Source organism: Pelodiscus sinensis, chromosome 8 (genome assembly GCF_049634645.1).
Source record: "Pelodiscus sinensis isolate JC-2024 chromosome 8, ASM4963464v1, whole genome shotgun sequence".
Taxonomy (NCBI): domain Eukaryota; kingdom Metazoa; phylum Chordata; order Testudines; family Trionychidae; genus Pelodiscus; species Pelodiscus sinensis.
The window spans coordinates 23,460,444-23,484,320 of record NC_134718.1 but is presented as its reverse complement, the minus strand read 5'-3'; the positions used below and the strand labels follow the sequence as shown (position 1 = coordinate 23,484,320).

The 23,877-nt window shown below is 44.3% G+C and overlaps 1 protein-coding gene across 2 annotated transcripts in view; it reads left to right on the top strand.

The window, feature by feature from the left end:
- The window catches only part of TMEM26 (transmembrane protein 26), a 34,235-nt gene extending 27,920 nt beyond the window's left edge, over positions 1 to 6,315 (top strand). For both annotated transcript variants that reach the window (XM_075934878.1, XM_075934877.1), the window contains exons 5-6: positions 231 to 307; positions 1,808 to 6,315. In XM_075934878.1, the coding sequence (XP_075790993.1) occupies positions 231 to 307; positions 1,808 to 2,223 (493 nt within the window). In that variant the 3' untranslated portion in view covers positions 2,224 to 6,315. The remainder of the gene's footprint in view (positions 1 to 230; positions 308 to 1,807) is intronic.
- Positions 6,316 to 23,877: the final 17,562 nt, after the last annotated feature.

Here is a 23,877-nt window from a genome sequence, read left to right as displayed (position 1 = left end):
TGAATATTAACTCTGAGGTTTGGTCTAAATCACCTAGCTCACGCAGGGGGGAAATGTAAACCAGCTGTAGGGATTCCCACAAGGAGCTGGCCCAAGTATCCGATAATTCTGTTGGAATGACACATGTGCCCACTAGCTGTGATGTTGATCTCCAACTCCTTTTAAAAGTAGTAGTGTTCTCCATACTCTGGGACTCATTTCATTACTCACTCACTTTTGTTTGTTTTTAGGCATAACCACATTCTTGTGTATGCGATTCTTGGTGTATGGACCTGGAGTATGTTGCAGTTTCCACTCGATCTTGCAGGTCAGTATCAGCAAGTAGATGAGGAAAGGAATGAGATGAGCGTGTCTCAGGCTTGGGCACACTGACAGTGCTATGTGAACAAAAATAAATCTCACCATCCAAGACAATCCCGAGGGCTTTGGGACAGCAAGTCAAATCCCAGAAACAATGCTGAATTATTTCAAGGAAGCTCAGCATCAGAATAGGAAAATCAACATGCTCTCTTTTGAAGGAAGACTTATCTCAAGCTGAACTGCAGTCTCTTTAGTATACACTGCTCATTTGCAGGAAACTTGAATTACTATGGATGTGTCAAGCAGGGGCACCTGCTGGGCTTGTGTCATTTTTAACTATAAACCCTGGGGTTAGAGACATTCCTGGCCCTAGGCTGGCTCCCACTGGGCTAGACCAGGGCAACAAGCATCTGAGATGCAGCGTCCTTTCCTCAGCATGAGACCAGCACAGCCCATAAAGCAGGTGCTGTTTGCTGAGAAAAGAGTATGATCACTCTTTTCCCCCACTCAGTGGCTGGTCATAGAGCTGCTCTGGAGACCATAAGGATATTAAGTTGCTTATTCTCGGTGTGGACAAGGAAAGCAGGAAGCAAAAAACATCACAAGTCCTGCCTTGGAGTGTTTTTATCCTCTCACAGAGGGGGCTTTGCTGGGGCAAAGAGGTGTAACCAACATCTCCCTATATCAGTTGCATTTATTCTGACCCCTCTTTCCAGAGAGTTTACAGTTCAGCTGCAGCTAGGGTGTACGAACAGGTCAAGAGGGAATTATTTTCAAAGGTTTTTATATAAAATTCATGATATGACTTCATTAGTTGTTTCTTCTGGGAATTTTTCTTGAGACATTGTCTCAGAAAGGACATTAGACTTTTAAAAATATTAATGTTGAGGGAATATTTCCATCTTTTAATGTTTCATTGTAACCTCTAGATGCTACAAATGGATGTAGGAGCTTTTAAGATGTGTCACATGAAGAGCTGCAGATCTATAGACTGCTAACAATGTATTCTGTCAAAAATACAGACCACTCTATGCAAGTGCAATATCACTGCAAGCATTTTAAGTTACCTAGGGGGATGTTTTCATCTGGTTAAAGGAGACTTAGCATACAAGTCTGAATATTCCCATGTGACTTAGCACCCATAAACAATAAATAGATAGCAGTGAATAAAGTCATTACTGTTTATAAGCTCTGTACATATTTTCCTTCTAGTAACCCCAATCTTGACCTGCGACATTTCCTGTGTGAGCTATGTGCCACTCTAAAAGGAGGGTTGTGGTCATACCAAATTTTTATGGTGGATCTATGATGTGGACAAAGACAGAATGATACTGCCTATTTTCAGGCTCTATTCAGCAAAATTGTAAGCACGTTCTTAAGAGTTAAGCCCTGGCATACTTTGTTTAGTTAAGTGCGCTATTAATCCACTCTGCATCTGAGTTGCCCATTTAGCCTTTTACGTCTAGACATCAGAGGGCTAGGTTAACACAATGCCTTTTATTTACAGTGCAACATATTGGCTGCAAACTGTCTGTGTCATCTAAGAGAGTCCCGACTTTACTGCTTTGCCGATACAGCGCAGACCTGTGGAACATTGGAATCAGCCTTTTCATACAAGATGGCCCTTTCCTTGTTTTACGCTTGATACTGATGAGCTATTTTAAAGTAATCAATCAGATGCTGGTGTTTTTCACAGCTAAGAATATCTTAATTGTGATGTTACAACTTTATCGTCTAATTGTGCTGTTGTTAAACTTCCGTGCTTCCCTCCAGTATCTGCCAAGCAGTCGGATGGGAGGAGTCAGCTGCTGTCCATGTGAGCCTAATGATACCATGCTCCCACCCAGTGACTGGGATACTGATATGAGAGAATGTACTGCTATTCCTCTGGAGAATTCACCAGTCCCATCTGAATATCCGTGAACTCAGCTGTTTATTGGCTACAATATGGTCTGTTTCCTGTGGCCTTTTGGAAGGGTTTGGCATCCTTGAATTATCAAACAATGCTTGTGGTTCTTAATCTTCTTTCTTCAATCTCACAATGAATTTTTCATCTAAAAACCAGGAGAAGACTTTGAAGTCTGCCAACCTTCATATTCTATGAAACAATGTCACAGAAATAAGAACTTTTTGAACCTAGTGATTGGGGTGGGGGATGTTTCCACTACATCCGTATTATATGTATCCAGTGGGCGTAAGTAGGTATAGTTTATAGAACTACAAGGTTTGAAATTGTATGTACTGCATTGATGAACTTGGTTAATGTCATAGGAGGCATTATGCTAAAGAATATCCTCAAATATATTTATACAGAAGGGCAGACATATCAGGACAGTTATCTGGAATTTAGGAGCCTTTAACTTTGTTTTCACATGCTGTCAATGGAAGCAATGTGATGAATTACAGGTAAATATAACCCAGAATTACTTCAGCTATGGCAATTGCATAGGACTGTAAGCAAATGAAGATCATGTGTTTAGACTGTCACTGTGATACTAAAACATCATCCTTTCCCTGAACGTAAGAAAAACTATTTTATGTTACCTCACCAGTAACTTGATTCAGTGAAAGCTCCAATGACAAGGAGTAGCACAAAGGACCATGAAAGTTCTTTCTCAATGATCGCTGATTTTTTGGGGCTCGCCTGGAACCAAATCTAAAACATTTTAATTTGACATTACAGTTCACTATAGTGAAAAATGTTTCTGCTGTGAGCCACATTCTTCATTTCTGGCACAATCAGAGATGGATAAAACAATGACAAAAAGTCACAAAATACTTTGAAGGGTTTTTTTCCATTTCACAGTGTTTGAAAGTGAGCTAATTCAGGAAATATCTTATTTTTAAATTGTAATTCTTATGACTGTCCTGAAACATGTAGTCTCATTGGAGGCAAGGGAATCTTTGTATAAGACAAAAAACAAAAAAGGACTTGGACTCTCAGGCTATGTCTACACACAATTTTTATTTTGGGAGAAGGATGCAAATAGCACTGCGCATTTGCTTACTTCCTCTGGGGGTTTTTTCAGAAGACTCTTTTCCGGTATTTACCCATGTCTACACGTGTCCGAATTTCAAAATAAACCCTTATTTCAAAAGACCCCTTTAAATCTCATTGTAGGAGGAATAAGGGGTCTTTCAAAATAGGGGTTTATTTTGAAATTCGGCCGCATGTAGACATGGGTACATACCAGATGAGCGTCTTCTATTTGCATCCTTCTCCCAAAATAAAAATTGTGTGTAGACATACCCTCAGTTTGTATTTTATAAAGTGTCTAAATTCTAATTCAGAGGCTGTCTGGTTTATTGAGTATCTAAGCATAATTTTAAAAAAAAAAGACCCAAAAATATTTTTACCAATACAGAGGCTTTTACTACTTCAGTAGTGAATAACATGGCATTTAACTCACCTTTCACCTAAATATATATTATACCAATGTAATCACTGACTTCACTGTATTTATTCCTGATTTGCATAGCTGTGATGTGATTTGAGAATCAGAGCAGAGATTCAAAAAACCTGGCTAAACAACTGTATTTGCACACAAACAGCTAGTGCTTTTACAACTTCCATATTTTTAGAAGTTACAAATACATGAAACATTTAGAACCCCCACTCCCTGCAGAATTTCCTCCTTCAAATCAGGCATACACTAGCTTATTATTATAGGGTCATGAATTTGTGCTGACATGATTTTAATTCTTTTTAAAGGGAAAAATACTTGAAGATTTTTAAAATAAAAACCCACAAAATGTGTCTTTGTTTATATTTGTAAAGATTTACGGCTTCTGATGATTAGGACCTGATATTACAATGATATTTGCTTAAGGCTAGATCAGGACTTTAGGTTATCAAAGAATGTGCCCAGGCAGAGTGCAAGCAGGAAGTCTTTCATGGTGCTTTCCATGCAGGACAATGCACTTCAGAAATAACCTGCAACACCCCCTGCTCTTTCAATCTTCGTCTCTTTCTCAGGAGAACGTGCCACTCTTTAATTGTAGTGTTTCCATGATGTTGGCATATGGAGTGTAGGCTGCAACTTGCTCTGGGATTTTAATTCAGGTTTAATGGTAAAAAGCTAGGGTGCTGTTGCTATCCAGCTGTTCTCTCTAAAATCTTTAGCACTGAGGTGAATTTGGACTCAGTTGCTTAAATTATAATGTATTTTGCCCCTTTGACTTTAGACTGCCCCATTCACATTCCTTTTGGCTTTTTTCCAATTCAGTGTTATATAGAGAAATGGAAATAGCAATGTTAAATGCATTTGCTAATTAATCTGTAATGCACGGATCGTACTACGACACCATCCCAGATTCATTAGTGCAATGACAGCCTACATGGCTTACCTTTTTAACTCATGATCTACTTAAAGTCTCAGTTAACAACAAATTATCTAGTGGGCTAATGGCTTGTAGTAGATCCCAGAGGGAATGTCTACACAGCAAAGTTATTTTGAAATAACTTTCCAAGCGTCTACACAAGCCAACTACTATGTCGAAATTAATTCAAAATAGCAGAGGGCTTATTTCGAAATTGGTAAACCTCATTCCACGAGGAATAGCACCAATTTCAAAATTACTATTTCGAAATAAGCATTGTGTAGACTCTTATCTCGAAATAGGGGGCCTCCAGCACTTCCCAGGGTGCCCTGCTGGCCGCCCTAGCCACAAGGTAACTTCTGACCTGAGGCCCTGCAGGAACCAGTTCCGGCTGGCCTTAAATGTGATTCAGTGTCCAATCAGTGTGGATGTGCTATTTCAAACTAGCAAAAAGCTATTTCAAAATGTATTTTGTGTGTAGATGCATTATTTTGAAATAACTATTTCAAAATTAGATAGTTTGAAATAACATTGTAGTGTAGACATATCCAGAGCCTCCAAGGCCAAGATAATATGGGGATTGTTCTATGGCAGTGTTAATCCTTCTTTCTTCCATTGTCTCCTTTCAAGCCCTGGCAATACTCCCATTGCCTGAAAAGGGTCGGACCCTTTGAGATACTGTCCTAGCACTTGATTCATGATCACCTGATTGTATTGCCTTTACCTGCCTTACAAGTCCATTCTCACACTGGTCTAGGGTGAAAGGAGAGATGTGTCCTCTAATGCTCCTCTCCTCGTGGCAAGGCAAAAAGGGAGCCTAAAAAGGCAAGCAAGGCATTTAAAAGGTGAGCTGTCTGTCCCCCCATTTGTGGTAGGAACATGATTAGCAGCAGAATAGTTACACTGGCTTGCACAATTTGACAAGGGATCATGGAGAGAGAAAGAGATTTAAAATGTACAGTAGTTTGAGTTTTTGGCCCCAGCTATAGATCTCATTTGCAAGAACCCTCCTTTTCCCTCTGTAAATTTCTTACTAGATAAATGACCTGTTTTTCCAGTAGCCTTTATGAGTCAGCTGATCTCTGTCTCTGAATCTGACAGCTGGGTGGGGAGAAATACTGCATCATATTGCAGCCTCACATTGCTTTTTGCACCATGCAAGTGGTAGACTATATTTTCTTGAAGATAAGCCAGTCTCTGTGGCATATCTGAAAAACAGTAGGTGTGATGTTTTCTATTCAGGAAAAGCTACAGATAGACTTTCATACTGGAAAATGAGCCTTTTAAAATGGCAAGAGTTCAGAAAATTCTCCCTAGCTATCGTTCTTTTTCTGAGTCAGCAGCATTTTAATACACTGCCTCTAAGAATACATATCTAATCATTTACAATTATTTATCTAGTTGTTCTCAGTGCTGTCTTTTGTTGGTTATTCTTATACAACTAATTTTGACTGCCTGCTTCTTCCTTTGCTGAAATGTATTCCTCTTTCTTTTGACACTGGCTCAAATAAGCTTGTAGCTCTTGAGCCTTTAAAAAATCATGATTGTAGAGAGTATTGAAACCTGGTTCTCCTTGTTTCTGTTGCTATTTGTACTGTTCTCTGGAAATCTGGGGAAATGGAGGAAAATGTGTAATTACCTTTAAAAAATTCCCGAGTGTACTTTGCAAATAAAATACAGTTACCTCAGTGAGAACTGCCAGTTTATTATGTGAGAGCCAATAACATAGATATTTCCATTTATATCTTCCACATGCTGCTTTTCTTTTCTATTCATGCAAATTTAATTATTTAGGCCAGAGTCTGATCTCAGTTCTATCAGTATAAATCATGTGCAATAGTAGTGAATAAGAGTGCATTCTGTTCAATGTAGGTTCTTATGCCACCTCACTGACATTATTCCAGGTTTACATCAGTGTAACTGAAGAGAATTTGGCCTTTAATATTTATGAAGCAAGAAGATATTGCTGTAAGCAAGTGCATGTATATGTGCTCACTCACACATATTAAAGATGCAACCTTTATTTAATTGGATCTTCCTGGTCCAGCACCCTCGAGACCTGACCAGTCCCAGATGAAGGATTTTGCTGGACCAGGGAAGTCATTTCCGACCCTCCTGCCACCAGCCCCCTCTAGCCCTGGCCCCACTGCTGGCCTCCCGGCTGCCTCCCCCCCGTCAGTGGCCCCCGCTGCCCTGCTGGGAAGCCCCCTCACCTCTGCAGGCACGAGGCTCCAGCAGCTGTGCCTGGCAGCTCCGCTGCCTTTGCGCACCAGCCTCCCACTGCTCTACTGGGCAGCCCTGCTACTGCACATGGGGCTCCCACTGCCCTGTCAGCCTGCAGGGCTCCCAGGCGCTAGCTCTTCCCTGAGACTCTCTGGTCCTGGAACATCCATGGTCCACCCAGACCACAGAGGTTGGCGGACCAGAGAGTCCTAGTTAAGAGCATTTCAACCTGTATTGACATGTGAACTTGCTGTTGAAAAGTGCAGAGGTGGCAGTTATGTTAAGCTGAGAACCTTACGCACTGCAATCTGTGTGTAAATCTACTACATGCAGTAACCCCCCTAAACAATTAAATACTCAAATGTTTGGTAAACTCTCTGGAATTCATCACTTCCATGTGGGTTTGCTTAGTTTAATATAACCTCATCCTAATCAGCTCATTCAAAAAGGAAAAACTCCCATCCTCCTGAATAGTTTCTCTGACTTTTAGAAATACTATAAGTAATTACTGCAATTATTGCATCTTTGAAGTCTTTGTCTTTACTTTAAACTTACAAAGATTGATTCTGTCAGTTAAAACATTTGGAAAAAGGTATGCTTTGTTTACATTCCGAAAGGCAGCTTTCCCTTTGCACATGCAAAATACATTGATTGGGACATAGACGCCCCCTCTACCCCCATCCCCGCACAGGACTGTATTCTAAGTTTTGTGCTATCATTTGCACATTCATTTTAGTCACTCCTGAACATTTACATAGCATTGTTTGCATAACAGTATGACTGGGGAAAAAAGATCACTTAAGCCACATGAATTTAAGCCCAGCCAATAGGGACGGGGCACGAGGAACGAGGGAGGGAGTGGCTGGGAGGCAGGGGGGGAGGAAAGTTTGGGGCTTCCTGTCTCCCAGCTAGGCTGTAGCAATGGGAAGCTAGAGGAGAGAGACTATTCTGATTACTGCTGCTGCCTGTTGTGAGAAACCCAGCTCTCACCTCCTGCCCTGGGCTGGGCTGGGCTGGGCTGGGGAGCAGATTTCCTGGGGGAGGTGGGGGGAATAAGGGGTGAGTGAGTGCTGCCATTAGTGAGGAGGGGAGTTTGTTTGCGAAGTCCTGACCCCCATCTGTGCTCTCTCTCAGTATAGCAGCCCACAGTTTCCAGTGCAGGCAAAGACATAGGGGGGCTCTCTCCAAGGTGCCAACATTTCAGGTGGGTTACGCTGGCAGGCTGCGGCAGGTGGCTACATGGGAGATGGGATGCTGGGGAAACTCCATTGTCTCGTTACTCTCAGAGGGAGCTTACTCTAGCTTAAAATGCTGTGGGCAGAGGAGGTCCTACCCCTCTACCCAGACTGAGCATGCTCCAAGTGCTGGAGCAGTATCAAAGGGAGCAGCTCTGCACAGTCTGGGCTGGCTGCTGGAGAGGAAGGACCTGCTGCAGGAGCACCAGAGGTAACCTACCCAGAGACCTAGATGACAGGAGCCGGAGACCAGGGAGAACATGTTGAGTCAGTGGAACCTCAGGGGGAGACTGGTGCTGTGGAACCAGACAACCCGGAAACCTGTGGAACTAGATCACCCCAATGCTGGATCTGAGAGGAAGTGACCCAAGGAGGGTGTGTGAGTGGTATCTCCAACCCAAGTGAGCTCACCACGTTGTAGGGAGATTCCCTGCTGAGTGGTGGATCACTCGCCCACTGACAGGGCCCTGGGTAAGGGCCTGATGGAGTAGGGTGGGCCTTGGCCCTCCTACCAGGGCTGCTACCTCAATCCCCTTAGACCCTAGCCATTAGGCTGTGCTGCCCTGCACCTGAGGGCTGTGGTTACTGACTCTGGCCATTGGGCCATTCTGCCCTGTGGACAAAGGGCTACATTACTGACTCAGGCCAATAGGCAGCCAAAGTGGCGGTGTTCACACCCCTTGATACCTGCCCCCCACAGGACGAGTGTGCATATGCCATAACAGTGACATAATTACAAGATCTGAAATATGACAGGAAAAATATGCCATGGTTTGGGGGGTAGGGGTAATGTAACACCCTGCTGTTTTTCACTGTTAGACTTATAGAACAAATGCAAAAGTGAACCCTCTGCAGTTCTAAACCAAAATATTTTTCACCTGCTATCAGGCGTGAAAGATAAATAATGTAAGTTTGGTCATGTTGAGTTGTTAGAAAACCTGGGCTAAAATTTAGTTTGTTTGGAGAAACAGTTCCAGAGCAGAGAAATAAGGAGGGCTGAGGGAGTCTGCATTAGCAGAACTTAATGCAGGATCTGACTTCACTTATATTGGTGTTTTTTCTATTGTAAAGCATTTTGGCTGTTTTAATAGATAAGGATTCAGGCATTAGTGAATGAATACTGAAGCAAAAAGCTTAGCTCATGACATTTGCATGATTACATTTCAAACAAAGTTTACATAGATGTTAATGACTTAAGGTAAGAAAGAAGAGAATTATTTAAACAGATTTTTTTTGTGTGTTGTGGCTATTTGGTGTATATTTTTATACTTAATTGCCATCCCCTAGATTTATTTATAGCTGTTTTCAGAATGCCCCATTTTGGTGTTTACTAGCTTGAGTTCGACAGGATGATAATACATGTACCCAACATCTTAAGCATTGCGCCTTCTTAATTATCCCTTGTTTAATATTTTTCCTCTTCCATATCTATAAATTAATGTATATATATTTAAAATATACCCAGCATGAAAGTAACTTAAAATTGCTTACAGCTACTGTTCTTTTGTGACCTGGGGCCCTGCCAGCTCTTTAAAAAGCTCCCTATTGGCTTTTGCTGCAGCTCAGCCAGCTCTTGAAGAGCTGTGCACTCAGGTGCACCCGCTTACTTTCACCTCTGTTTACAACTAGGTTTTTTGTTTGTACTGGTGGTGCACACACAACCTCAATATTGCACATAAGAAATTTCAACCTGCTCAAGGCTGGAAAATGCTAAAGGGAACACTGCTAACCAGGCTCAACTTTTAAGATCTGATGAGCTTTCAGAATGAGTCTGTAAGACTGTATGTTAAATAATGGAACAAATGAGTGTCACAATACCCAGCATAAAATACATTTCTAAACAACACTTCTCTTTTTTTCAGCCACAGGGTTCAGAATCAAGAAAGGTGTCAAGGAGATGGATCTGACTAAAACTGACTGTAACCAAAATCTTCAGTCTTCTATACATGTCCAATAATGTTCTGCCAGGATAAGATAATGACTAAATGGATGACATTACAGCTTCATTGATTTTAGAGCTATCCCTTTGGTTTCAAACTTCTACTGTTCTGAATAAATGGATGCTCCTTGTTCCAGAGATGTGCTATACTTAATTTTATGCAGATTCTGTCTAGTTACTAAAGATAACATCAGGTCCTCCATGCAAAATTCTCAGAAAACTTGCCTCCAAAATTATCTTAGTGAAAGGCTTGTTGAAGCATCTCTCTGATTTGCATAAGACAACAAGAAATGAAAGGCTTATCTATGCACCAAGTTAGCTGTCAATGACTAAGTTACCATGAGCACCCACGAAATTGCCTCTGAAGTCAAGGGAAACTTTTGAGTTTTCAACAATTGCATCATCAGGTTCCATTGTATTAGAGAGAAATGCAAAATGTTTATATACATCCACTACACAATGGCACAGAGAGAGTTTCATCCAGAGATTGTCAATCCCTGCCAGGCTATGTCTACACTAGAGTTTTTTCAGAAAAACAACCATTTTTCTGAAAAACTTCACCTACGCCCACACTGCAATCTCATTCTTTCAAAAAAAATCGAAAGAACTGAGGGGTTTTTTCGACATTGATAAACCTTTCTACGAGGAAGAAGCCCTTTTCCGAAAGATCTCTTTCGGAAAAAGGCATGTGTGGACGGGAAAGAGGGCATTCGTTCGAAAGAAGAGGAAAGAGGAAAAAACACAGGTGCCCTGGTGGCCACTCTGTCTATAGTAATCACAGCTTGCATGCGAGATAGCATCCATTGAGTGTGGACGCTATCTGTCGAAAAAGCAGATTGCTTTTTTGATGTGCTTTGGCAGTGTGGACGCTCTCTTTCGGAAGAAGATTTTTTTGGAAGATCTTTTCTGGAAAAGCTTCTTCTGAAAGAAGCCTGCAGTCTATGGCTGTGTCTAGACTGGCCAGTTTTTCTGGAAAATCATCTGCTTTTCCGGAAAAACTTGCCAGCTGTCTACACTGGCAACTTGACTTTCCGCAAAAGCACTGCCTTCCTACTGTCTGAAATCAGTGCTTCTTGTGGAAATACTATTCTGCTCCCGTTCAGGCAAAAGTCCCTTTTGCACAAAAGGGCCAGTGTAGACATCTCAGATTTGTTTTCCGCAAAAAAGCCCAGATCGCAAAAATGGCGATTGGGGCTTTTTTTGCAGAAAAGAGCGTCTAGATTGGCACGGATGCTTTTCCGCAAAAAGTGCTTTTGCGGAAAAGCGTCCGTGCCAATCTAGACACTCTGTTCCGAAAATGCTTTTAACGGAAAACTTTTCCGTTAAAAGCATTTTCGGAAAATCATGCCAATCTAGAAGCAGCCTAGATGTAGCTTCATTAACATTAACACAGAAGATTTGTCTTCTGTTTAGAGGCTGGCAGTGCCTTGTTACAAAATCAGCAATGATCTCTCTGAAGGTTTCATTTCATGCATGCAGTCCATTTGACCTGCTCCAATAATGAACTCTGTATAAGCAAGGCCTTCTATTCGTGTGTTGCATAATGAATTTAACTGAAAATTAGGATCTGTTGTGGCGGAAGAAGCAGAAAAGGCTATTTTGTGGTCTAATTCACAGAATGCTCTTTCATTTAAAAATATATTTTACATATTGCAAAAGTGGAGAATGCATAAGTAAAGGCTGCCAGAGGGGTAGCCTGAAGCCATGTGCCAGCAAGTTAATGTGCTTGTGTATTATGAGAATTTTTATCCATCTAATCAATAAGAAATGAATAGTTACTATGGCAATTTCTATATTAGAAGGCAATTGTGCTGCAGTACACTATGTCTTGGAAAGATACACGCATCATCCTGTCATGTAAATTTTTGTGCTTTTTGCAGAATTACAGTAGCTAGGCTCTAGGAACAGTGGAAAAAATAAATTGGTTCAAATTATTTATGACTACAAAGGGCTGAGTGAATCATTTTTAGGATTCTTAATGGTTAATACATGTCCGGTGATAATCATTCCCAAATCAGATCCACAATGTTAACATAAATCAAGTGGTAATTATGGAGGTCTGTTTTACTTAAATACAAATTATAATTTTATGAAAGATTGCTTTAAATATATGGTTCAGAATTTAAGATGACAGGGCCAGAGTCTGATTTCTGCTATGACAGATTAACTTTATTGAAGTCAACGGAAATCAATACTTTCTTCGGAACCCAGTATTGAGTCAATGGAATTAGTTTGGATTTATTCTACTGTGGTTGAAATCAGATCCTGTCCCATAATATGCATATATACTGTAACTGCTGGTGGGATTACTTGAAGTTCTTCATGCAAAACAAAGATAGACCTTGGACCTTAGACTTATATCCTCATCGTGCTTCTATTGCAAATGTTTTTCTGTCTTAAAATCACTGCTTAATTAATAGTTTTGATGAAAAATATGCATAATGTGTATATATTGCATACCAAGAAGGAAATTCTGAGTACAGAGGTCTATTACTATTTTTCATATTCACGAAGTCTTTCAAAACTACAGCCTGGATGTTTGACTCAACCAAAAGAGTTTATATATTATCAAATTTTCACTTGCACCAAAATGCAGTTTGGAGTGCACATTAATCCTCGACAGGGATCTTAGCCATAAATCTTTCAAATAGAAAGTTTGAGTTGTCCCTTTAGCTAAAGCAAGCCAAGACATTTCTATAAAATCACTGAAATAAGAGACTGGAGATCAGAAATTATGGCCTGTCATGTAAATACATATAATTTTTCCAATGGGTCTTTTCTGTGGAAATGTTTTAGTATTATATTGAAGTTCACTAATATCCTACAATTTAAAGGGCATGACCATCCCAAACCCCACAAATGCATTTTCAATTGCACAGCTTGATTATATCACATGAAAAGCAATATTGTTTTAGAAAGGAAATGTACCTGTTGTTGCTACAGTCATAGGACCGTCAGAGCCTCTTGGTACTAACAGTTGCCTTTGAAATGAAAAATATTGTTTGTATCAAAGAATTGTTTGACTCTGAAGAAAAGCATTTTAGCTTGTCAATCATTCCTGTATCTCCACGATCGTATTGTCTTTTATATGCAAACCTGAAATGACTTGTGTGAGTTATGCTACTCCATGGTGGGTTAATCCTATTTTTAGTAGGTTATGCTTCCTGACATCAACATCTTGTGGAGGTAGGAGCCAACATCCCTCTATTTATAGAATTCAGGCTCCTTGCCAGCTATTGTCATCAATGGCGATTTCTTGGGATGCATTTCTTTGCCTTTAGATTTCAAACTCCCCTTCAGGGTGTGCTGAAGATTAAGTAAACCAGCTATTATAAACATCCTAGCAGATTATCAGTCTGACAAGCAGCAGAGAGAATACTAAGCAGTACGCACAAACAGGATATGAGCCTGTGAGGAATTTTTCTAGTGCAATCATGACAGCTGAACAGTTTTAAACACTTTTATTACATGAAAGAGGATTGTGCCCTCTGCAGAGTGCTGCTCTAAACAGTCACAGGCAGTTACCTCTAGCCAGGCAGCAGGGGATGTTTGTTCCTCTCTCACATCCTCCAACCTGCAAAAGCAGAGGCTCTGCCTGTCAGCTGTATCTCGAAGGATGTTTCGAAGCCTCTTCCCCTCCTCTGTCAGCCAGATTCCAAGTGATGAACCAGAGGTTCGAAAGATTGTCTAGGGGAGATGTTTTGTGGCAAGGGACTGAGGCCGTGAAGGAGGAAAGCCTGAACTTAAATGTACTTAACCAATTACAAACTTTATTAACTACAATCTGATTATATTAAATTACTGTCTCTGATTAGTGATAGAGATGTAGCCATGTTAGTCTGGTGTAGCTGAAACAAAATACAGGACTATGTAGCACTTTAAAGACTAACAAGATGGTTTATTAGATGATGAGCTTTCGTGGGCCAGACCCACTTCCTCAGATCAAATAATGGAAGAAAATAGTCACAACCATATATACCAAAGGATACAATTTAAAAAAAAATGAACACACATGAAAAGGACAAATCACATTACAGAACAGAAGGGGGATGTAGGGGCGGGGGGAAGGAAGGTGAATGCCAGTGAGATAATGATATTAGAGGTGGGGAAGGGGAAATGTCTGTGAGTTAATAGTATTAGAGGTGATAATTGGGGAAGCTATCTTTGTAATGGGTAAGATAGCTGGGGTCTTTGTTAAGTCCCGTGCGGAGAGTGTCGAATTTTAGCATGAATGCCAGTTCAGAGGATTCGCTTTCAAGTGCAGATTTGAATGTCTTCTGAAGTAGGATGGAGGTTAGCAGGTCATTCAGACAATGTCCTTTCTGGTTGAAATGACAAGCAACTGTTTTTTCTTTGTGATCCTGTCTAATGTCTGTTTTGTGGGCATTGATTCTTTGGCGAAGGGTCTGAGTCGTTTGTCCAATGTACATAGCAGACAGACACTTTCGGCACATGATAGCATAGATTATATTTCTGGAGGCGCAGGAATATGTGTTCTTGATCTTGTAACTCACTTGGTTAGGTCCAATAATGGTATCAGCAGAATGAATATGTGGACAAAGCTGGCAACGGGGTTTGTTGCAAGGGAAGGTACCAGGGTTGGTATTAGTGTGGTATGTCCTGTGGTTGTTGGTAAGAATCATCTTGCGGTTAGGTGGTTGTCTATAGGAGACTATGGGTCTGTCTCCCAAAGCTTCTTGGAGTTTAGTGTCCTGTTCCAGTATTTCCCCTTCCCCACCTCTAATATCATTAACTCACTGGCATTCACTTTCCTTCCCCCCCCCCCCCCTACATCCCCCTTGTGTTCTGTAATGTGATTTGTCCTTTTCATGTGTGTTCATTTTTTTAATTGTATCCTTTGGTATATATGGTTGTGACTATTTTCTTCCACTATTTGATCTGAGGAAGTGGGTCTGGCCCACGAAAGCTCATCATCTAATAAACCATCTTGTTAGTCTTTAAAGTGCTACATTGTCCTGTATTTTGTCTCTGATTAGTTTAAGACAATGTAGCATGCAAATAAACATACATTAAAGAAAGTCAATACAACAATAATAAAAACTCCTCCTACAGCCAATCCCTCTATGGTTATCTTGGAACAGCCAGTAGAGTTAGTTATTAGTTTGCCTATTCACTTAACAGCCCCTCAATTCTACTCCTAGTCCTTATTTAGACCTAGGTGTGGGACCATTATACAATATGGTTAATATAATTCAACTAACTATTGCTAAGTTGATAAATAATATATTAAGCAATACTTACAAACCCAGTGACAATTACGATACACAAACAAAAAACAACGCGTAGCATGCTCCAGATTTGTACACCCTTTCGTGATTCAGTGGGTGGGAGGCGGCCTTGGATGATCAACCCCTTAGCCAGGCTGAACGATACGTGCCTTCTATCTTGATACGGAACCTCCCCAAGCTTATGGCTCAGGGTGCTTTATACTATAATTTTGACATCTGGTACCATATTAGGGTTATTTGATATCCGGTATCATATTAGGGTTCCTCCCTTGTGACATGACATCTGCCTCAGGGCATTGTGGTCAGTGCCTGATGCAGACATGACTGGCACACGTGAAAGCTAGCTATGTTTTTGCTTCCCTGCTCCAAGTGCTTGTTAACTGATGTATATGACAGCTCATTTCTCGTATTCCTATCTTGTCCTGTTTTTTTAGTGCTTGTTAACTTAGTGTATGGGACAGCTTGTGTCCCTGCTCTTATTTTTTTGGCCCAGGTGCTTGCCAAGTTCAGTTCCGTTTACTGAGAACATTGCTGAGCACCTGAGGGACTTCAAGCTCTGTCTCTGGATCTGCCTCAGCAGCCTGTGTTTTTCTTGTGAGGGGCTTTTGTGTGGCATTATGGGCAATACGCGTGAGGCCGTGGTCAAAAGGACCTGCTCCACGACACCAAGGAGCCTCACTGGCAGGAAACATTCATGCCTAGGACCCTCTCTGGGAGTCCCTGCAAGGGAGGCCACAAAGCACTCAGACGTTTTGAGCTGGAGCCAACAGAGCTCAAGGCCATTCCTCTAATTCCTCACAGGGAGGAGGGGAGTTATGTTCACCCCTCCTGTATCCAACCTATTCTCTCATTGTAGAGAGAATGCCCCATGAAGAACCCTCCCCTCCCCCCCCCCCACCTCTGTATGGCAGTAGGTAAAAAGGGGGAAGAGGACTGATCCTGTACCAAGGCAGAGATTTGCAGCTTGAGTGGCACTCTGCATATGGGTCTCAGAGACACAAAAGGGCCCTAATTTTGGAGCCTGCTTTGTAGCACGTTAAATTATGTAAGACTTAATCTGGAAGCCATTTCTTTGCTAACTTTTAAATAGTTACTGGAAGGTGCTACAGACGAGGGGTAGATACAGGACTTGATTCAGGGCCACAGGTAGCGGGCGGTGTGCAACCTTTAGGCTCCCAGTTCTGGGTAGGCTGGAGGCCACTTTGGGCTTTGGAATGACTTTGCACTTGGCTGGAGTGGCTCCCAGTGAACTGTCCCATCAGCCAGAGAATGTCTATTTGCAGCCATTCTCTGGCTATGCCCTCTTCTCCTGACTCACGCCTGGGCCAGCAGGGAGTAAGAGTTCAGCTACACTGGTTGTATGCCAGTGGATGATTGACCGATGTGTTCCCAGTAGGCTGGCTACCATCAAGGGTGGATTTTTTTTTGGACAGTGATACCCACTGGGTAACTATCCCAACAGTCCCTGCCTTCCCTTTACATTCTGGGTTAGGCTCCCAGCGCCTGGTGGGACAAAAACAGTATAGCGGGTGGTTCTAGGTACATATTGGTCAGTGTCCCTGTGATGGGGCATTCCCTCCCTGCACTGAGCAGGAGGGAGTTAAACCAGCCCTGAGGGCTGAGAAGGCCCCACCCACTGAGCCTTACTGGGCATGCTCAAGCTGCTCTGCTATAAAAGAGAGCATCCCAGGTGGCCAGAGGGAGAGGACATGCCTTGCCAGCTCTGGGAAAACCACAGAGACTAACCAGACACTGAGGCACTACCCTGCAGGCTGGAGGCCAGACCTGTCTAGAGACCTCACAGGTTCCAGATACCAGCAGAAGCATCTAGATCCCAGATGAAAGACCTTTAAATGGAGACATTTGAAGCAGCCCAAGGACAGTGACGGCTACAGGGTGAGTGAGCCGACACCGTAGAGTGTTGTGGCTGGGATTTTCCCTGCTGACTCAGTGGCTAGAGGAAGCCACTAACAAGGCCCTCGGCTGGGGTCCAGAAAAGTGTGAGGGCCTGGACCCCCCTGCTGGGGGATATAAACCTTTCCTCTATCTATCGTCCCTTGAGAGACTCTGACCATTGGGTTGAATTCTTCAAGAAGAAGGGGGCAAGTTATAGACTGAGACTGTTGAACTGTGCTGCCCTGCCGTACGGGCAAGTTCTAGACTTTGACTGTTGGGTCATGTTGGAACTGCTGAACTGTGCTTCCATGTCTCTAGGGGCACATTATAGATTATGACCATTGGGTCATCCTGCCCCAGGGATGAGGGGGGTGGGAGTAGACAGACTTTGGAGTGGGAGTTAGAGACACTGACTGGGGAACAAAAGTGGAGAATACAAGGGTGATGTGAAAGCAGGCTCTTTGCTGGCCAGGCCTCTCGCGCGTATTGCCATCCAAGCAAAAGGTCAGCTTCCCCTTGATGAAAAACCCTTACACTATGTAACTTAAAGACCAGCGAAGAACAGGAACCAAAACCAGACCTAAAAAGTTCATGTAAAGTTCATGCTGGTTGTGCAGACTGTGCCATGCCCGATAAGGCAGAAAAGGAAAAACAGGAAACCATCTCACCCACTTACTCCTGTCCCTTAACAGACAGGGTCTGCTAGCCTTTCACAAAAAGCGCGCAACAGCTTTCTCTATAAAACAGCTTCTCCTCCTGTATCTAACTGAGGAATCCTGAACAAACATTGGAAGGCAGAATACGAGCCAGGTCTAAGGACTAATCACCCAAGGGCCACCTCCCGCTCACCAAACCAAATGAGTTCCTGTAGAGCGTAACGTATACCAAACATAATGTATACCAAATATATTGTTATTGTTGTAGTTTGTGTCACTGTTAAATGTAGGTATTGTGATCTGAAATTGTTTAGAGGTATTGTTAAGCAGTAGTGTTAAGAGTTTTAGATAAATGATTAGTCTTATAAGTAAGACTGATGTAAATGTAACTGTTAATAATCCCTGGTCCCTTGTTAACAACTATTAGGATTTAGAGAAACCTCAAGGAATTTTCTTTACTGTATTGCATTTTGCTTATTAGTCATTCTAATAATTGATAAAATAATAATTTATACGTAGAAGTCCTTTAATAAATGTTTAAAAGATATTTAGTAATAGTTTGCCTGTTTCTGTGCCTCCCTGGGACTAGCCACATTTCCGAACCTTTTACTTTAAACCACAGGTGACAGGTGCAAAACAGACATCCTCTCCCCCCATCCAGAATGGGGCCTTCTCCCCTGCCATGTGACAGTCCCATAATGCACTTTCCTCTGAACACAATGGCAAACAATCTTTTTGCACCCTTTTTCCTTGTTATCTGTGCAGATACCATATCAGAGCAAGCATGGACTTTGTTCGGTTGCAAAGCGCTGTGAATCATATGCTGCAGTATGTTTACAGCTGGGGTGGGTAATCATTTTTGATGGGGGGCCATTCCAAGAATTTGGAAAGAGGTCAAGAGATGCACTCTTCCATGGTATGAATGGAGGAGGTGTGGGGTCTGAGATGGAGGCTGGGTGAAGGAGGAGGTTAGGACCTGGGGCACTGGACTAAGGTCCAGGGATTTGGGTTGTGACCTAAGATAGGAAAGGGTTGTGATCTGGGTGCAGGGGTTTGGGCTGTGACCTAGGGCAGGAGAGGATTCTGACCTAGGACAGGGGTACAGGAGTGCATGAAGAGGTTTGGGTTGTGACATAGGGCAGAGGGTGTAGGAGTTCAGGTTGTGATCTAGGGCAGGAAGGGATTTGTGGTCTGGGACAGGGGATTGGGGTGCCAGATCTGGGAGGGTATATTGGTGCAGGAGGGGGGCAGAGGTTTTGGGTATGTGGAGTAGGGGGGCAGGAGTGAGGGGCAGAGGGTTGGAGAAGGGAGGGCTGGGGTGCCAGAAACAGGCTCTGGCCAGGAGATATACCGGGTGACTCCCAGCCAGTAGCCCAGCATGTTTCTCAGGCAGTTTGCCTGCCTTCCCTGCACCTGCACAGGCTGCAATGCTATGTGTGTGTATGAATAACTATGAGCTGGAGGGGAGGGTCCATGATGCTTTGTGGTTGCCTGTTCTTTAAACAGGCAGCTCCCATTGGCAGGTTTCTAACCAGAAATTGGCCAATTGGATTGTGCTGGGGGCGGGAGCAGTGCCTAAAGCCTCCCTGTCCCCTTTCCCTCCAGGCTCACAGTTTTGAAAGTGAAATGGCCTGGAAGCCACTTTTCTGAGGAATGTGCAAGTGGGGCGAGGCAAGCAGGGGCCTCGCCCCTCCCCCCCACATTCTAGGGTTCCTGGGAGGGTAGACTAGGGCACTTGAACTCAATGAGGAGAGCAGGTGGTTCAGGATGGGCTGAAGGGCAATCTGTGCTCCATCTGCTTCTCCAGTACCTCTACCAAGTATGTCGTCAGCTTTGTTTGCTGCCCCATAAGCCTCATGGTCTCCTTTTAGGTCTTGATTTCACATTCCCGGCATGCTCTCCTTATGCTCTGTTCCCATCTCCTGCAGCATTGTTCTCCTCCACGCATTTAATTGTGCCCTGTCTGTGTGGGCAGACTGGGTTTGCTCATTGAACATGTCATCCTGACTTAACCTTTGGATCTGGGCTAGCTAGTCAGGAGAGTGGGCAACAGGTTCACTGTTGTACCCACTGTAACAAAAAAAGTGAAGGGTAGACTTTGGGGTTACGTCTAGACTGCACCCCTCTGCCAACAGAGGGATGCAAATCAAGCACTTCTGAAGTGCAAATGAGCCCGGGATTTAAATATCCCAGGCTTCATTTGCATACTCACGTTCCGAGGCTGTGCCGATCAGGCTCAGTGTTGAAAGTAAAAGTAAAGTGTAGCCGCGGCACTGCTGATAGCAGGGAGCTTTTTAGGCAGATCCTGTACTCCTAAAAAAATGCTTATTTAGTACACTGTCCCATAAGGAGCAGGTCTTAAAGAGGAGAACAGAAGCAAGTCTGGGCCTTCAGCAGTTACCACAAAAGGCTGCCAAGTACAACCAGCAAGACTTCATCTATCTACACTGCACACTTATTTCAAAATAAGCTACTTTGGGGAAAAAACCCCTCCGAAATAGCTTATTTCAAAATAGCGCATCCATGCTACAAATGCCCATCGAAATAGCACTGAGATTTCCAAATAGAGCATCCACACTGATTGGCAGCTCAATCGCATTTAAGACCCCCCAGAAGCACTTTGGGCAGGGCATCAGGACAGCAGTCACTTCTTGGAGCTGCTGACTGAGTCTCGTGCTTAAAGAGACCCCTCCCCCCATACATATGTGGCTCAGGCTCTTCACCTTTGCCTACCTCCTCGAGGAACAGCAAACTCTTCCCACTGTGTGCTCTGGTTGCCCTTGTGGACACCATAGCACTCCAGCCAGAGAGCCAGGCCTGCTGGAAAGCACTCGTCGGCTCTTAGACATGCTGCTGCACCTCATGATGCAGTTACTGCAGGCCGCCCTCATGGCTCTGCAGGAACAGGACCAGCAGCTACTTGCACCTTCTCTCCTTTCTCCACAAGCTGCTTGTGCAGCGCACCTCCCTCGTGCCCTCCCCTGCACACCGTGCACTGCTGCTTCTAGTGCTGGGACACCAGTTTTGACTGGTGGGACCGGCTCATCATGCAGCAGTGGGATGACCAGCAGTGGCTCCAGAACTTCTGCATGGGGAAGGCCACCTTCCTGGAGCTCTGCGAGTGGCTCACTCCTGCCCTTCAGTGACAGGAGACTCACGTGCAACTGGCCATCCCCCTCCAGAAGCAGGTTGCCATCACCCTTTGGACTCACACCACACTAGACAGCTACCACTCTGTCAGGAACCAGTTTGGCGTGGGGAGATTGATGTCAGGGTCATGATCATGCAGGTATGATTCTCTCATGCCATTGTCCCAGGAGGCTTTGTGAACTGCTGGGGTTCCCTAGGGAAGGGAAGGTCCCTCCCTAGAAGGTTTTTCAGTCATGCCTGCACAAAGCCTTTCCAGGGGACGGGGTAAGTTAGGATTGGTCCTGGAGTGTGGGAAGGGAGGTTGGGCTCAGGTCACTCCTGAGAGCTCTGGCAACCCTGTAATTCTATGTTTGTCTTCTACAGGAGATGAAGGCCATCAACACTTGCATGCTGCACAAGGTCATCATCTTGGGTGACATGGATCCCATCATTGCTGGCTTTGCTGCCATGGGCTTCCCCAACTGCAGGAGGGAGGGGGCCGTTGATGGCACTCACATCTCCATCCGGGCCCCCAACCACTGGGCAGTGGTTTAATACAACCATAGAGGATACTTTTCTAAGTGCTGCAGGCCCTCATGGACCACTGAGGCTGCTTCACAGACATCAGCATCGGGTAGTCAGGGAAGGTACACGACACCCACATCTTCCAGAACTCCAGCCTGTTCCAGAAGATGCACACCAGCACTTTTTACCCCGACTGCACCATCAGGGTCAGGGACGTGCATCACGATGGATGCAGCCTACCCCTTGCTCCCCTGCCCGATGAAGCCCTACACTGGACACCTGGACCCCACCAAGGAACATTTTAATACCAGGCTCAGCAGAGCCTGCATGGTTGTGGAGGGCACTTTCAACCATCTTAGAGGGAGGTTCCATTGTCTCCTCGCCCACCTGGACCTTGGCAAGTGGAATTTCCCCCAGGTGGTGGTGGCCTGTTGTGTCCTGCACAATCTGTGCAAGAACAAGGGTTAGACGTTCCTAACAGGTTGGGGGCCAAAGACTGAGCGGTTGGCCAGAGTCTTTGAATAGCTGCACACGACTGCCATCCAGCAGGCCCATCAGGGAGCTATGCACATCCAGGAAACCCTAAGGGAGAGCTTCAGCTGTGTATGTGACACTCTCCCCTGGGCCTCTCCACAAGGAGCCTCTGCATTGTCTCTCTGTGCCTTTCCTCCTACATCCCTCCCTTCCCCTGCCCTCCTTTTCCCTCTTTTCTCCTCCCGTCCCCACTCCTGCTGATAAAATAAACAAGACCTTTTGTTTTGGAATAAACTCTGTATTTTTATTTGGGGTAAATGTAACTGGGGAGGATCTGGGGAAAGAACCTGGGAGGGGAAAGGAGCAAAGTAGAAAAGGGAGGAGAGGCTCACGGATGGGGCTGGGGCTGGGACTGGTGCCTGGCTCATGTGGTCCCACTGCCTCATGTGTGGGGCCCTCAGTGGCCAGAGGGAGAAGCTGGAGGGGTGAAGGTGGGAGCTGAGGTAGGAGCAGCAGCAGGAGGGGTGTGTGGCTTCTGGACTGCTCTATGGCAGCCACCAGGTAACCAATGGTGGTGGTGAAAGCCATACACATGCTCTGGACCTGCTGCAACAGCTCCTTCCAGGTGGCAAGATTCAGCTCCAGGTCTGCATCCATCCTGTGGTCCTGTAGTTCAAGAGACATGTAGACAAGCAACATGTTCCTGGTGCAGGTCTTCCTGGGGTTGCCAGCTCCTATGGATCTCGCAGGGTCGGGAGGCTGGTGCAGGAGATATGGCTCATGTCTCACTTGCAGCCGGTCCAGCTATGAAGAAAAATGACAAGGGTAGTCACCCCAGGAGACAGGGTGTATGAGCCTAGCCCTCATCACTGAGATGACACCCAAAGGACTCAGGTCAGACTAAGCCATGTGCTTCGAGCAAAGTCATCTGTGGCCTAGACAGTGGGCACTTCCTACAGGGGCATGGATGTCCCAGGGAGCCTCACTATCCCCATGTCCTAGGGACACAAAGGCATGGGAATGTGCTGGCCAAGCCCGGAGCTGGTGGGCAGGATGGTGGGTACAGGGTGGCTCAGCTTCTGTTAACGCTGTGCACACACTGCGTCTGGCATGGTGGCATTCCACAGGGAGAGGATGTGTATCCTACCCACTGGAGGATGGGGGGGGGAGAGGGTGTTGGAGGAGGTGTGTGTGACTGGCAGATGCTTCTTGCCGGGGAGGTTGCTACTAGGGTTCCTCTCTACTTCCTCCGCCTCCTGGCAGGTTCTTCTGGCAAGAACTCAGTCTCCTCTGCCTTGCCGTGCTTGCCCTGGAGTGAAAGCTGCCTTGAGAGTACAGACATGCCCACTGCTGTGTATGTGTCCCTGACCCCAGCCTCCTTAGTGATGGCTTGTAGTAGTAAAGTGTCCTACTATGAGGTTGGGAGTAAGCCTGTTATTTCAAAATAACACTCACTTTGTTATTTTGAAATAATGTGAGCTACTGTGTAGACATGCCCTAAGAGGCTAGACAGGCCAATCAGCACACAGCATGCAGAGGCTGACTGCTTCAATCAAACAGCAGGAAGATATTCTGTGTGTAAGTGTAAGATCAGGTGCACCATCCTAAATTAGGTATAACACTACTGAAAATTAGGTAAGCTCATGTCACAAGCTACCCACAGGTTCAGGTAATCCTGTGACTGGAACCATTGAATATTTTTTAAATATTGAGTTCCTCCCCACCCTGCCATCCTACTAAAACATATTGGTTTGATCTGAAACTCTCTTAGAAAGCATGGAAATATTCAAGAGACAAAGGAGTGGATAAGGACAGAGAGAACAAGGAAGTCTGGCTTTCAGAGACAGGGGTGCGCTGGATTTTCCAGGTGTCTAAGGATACCTGGATAGTGTCTAAGGAAGAAGGTCTTGTGTCTCTTCAAGATACATTTT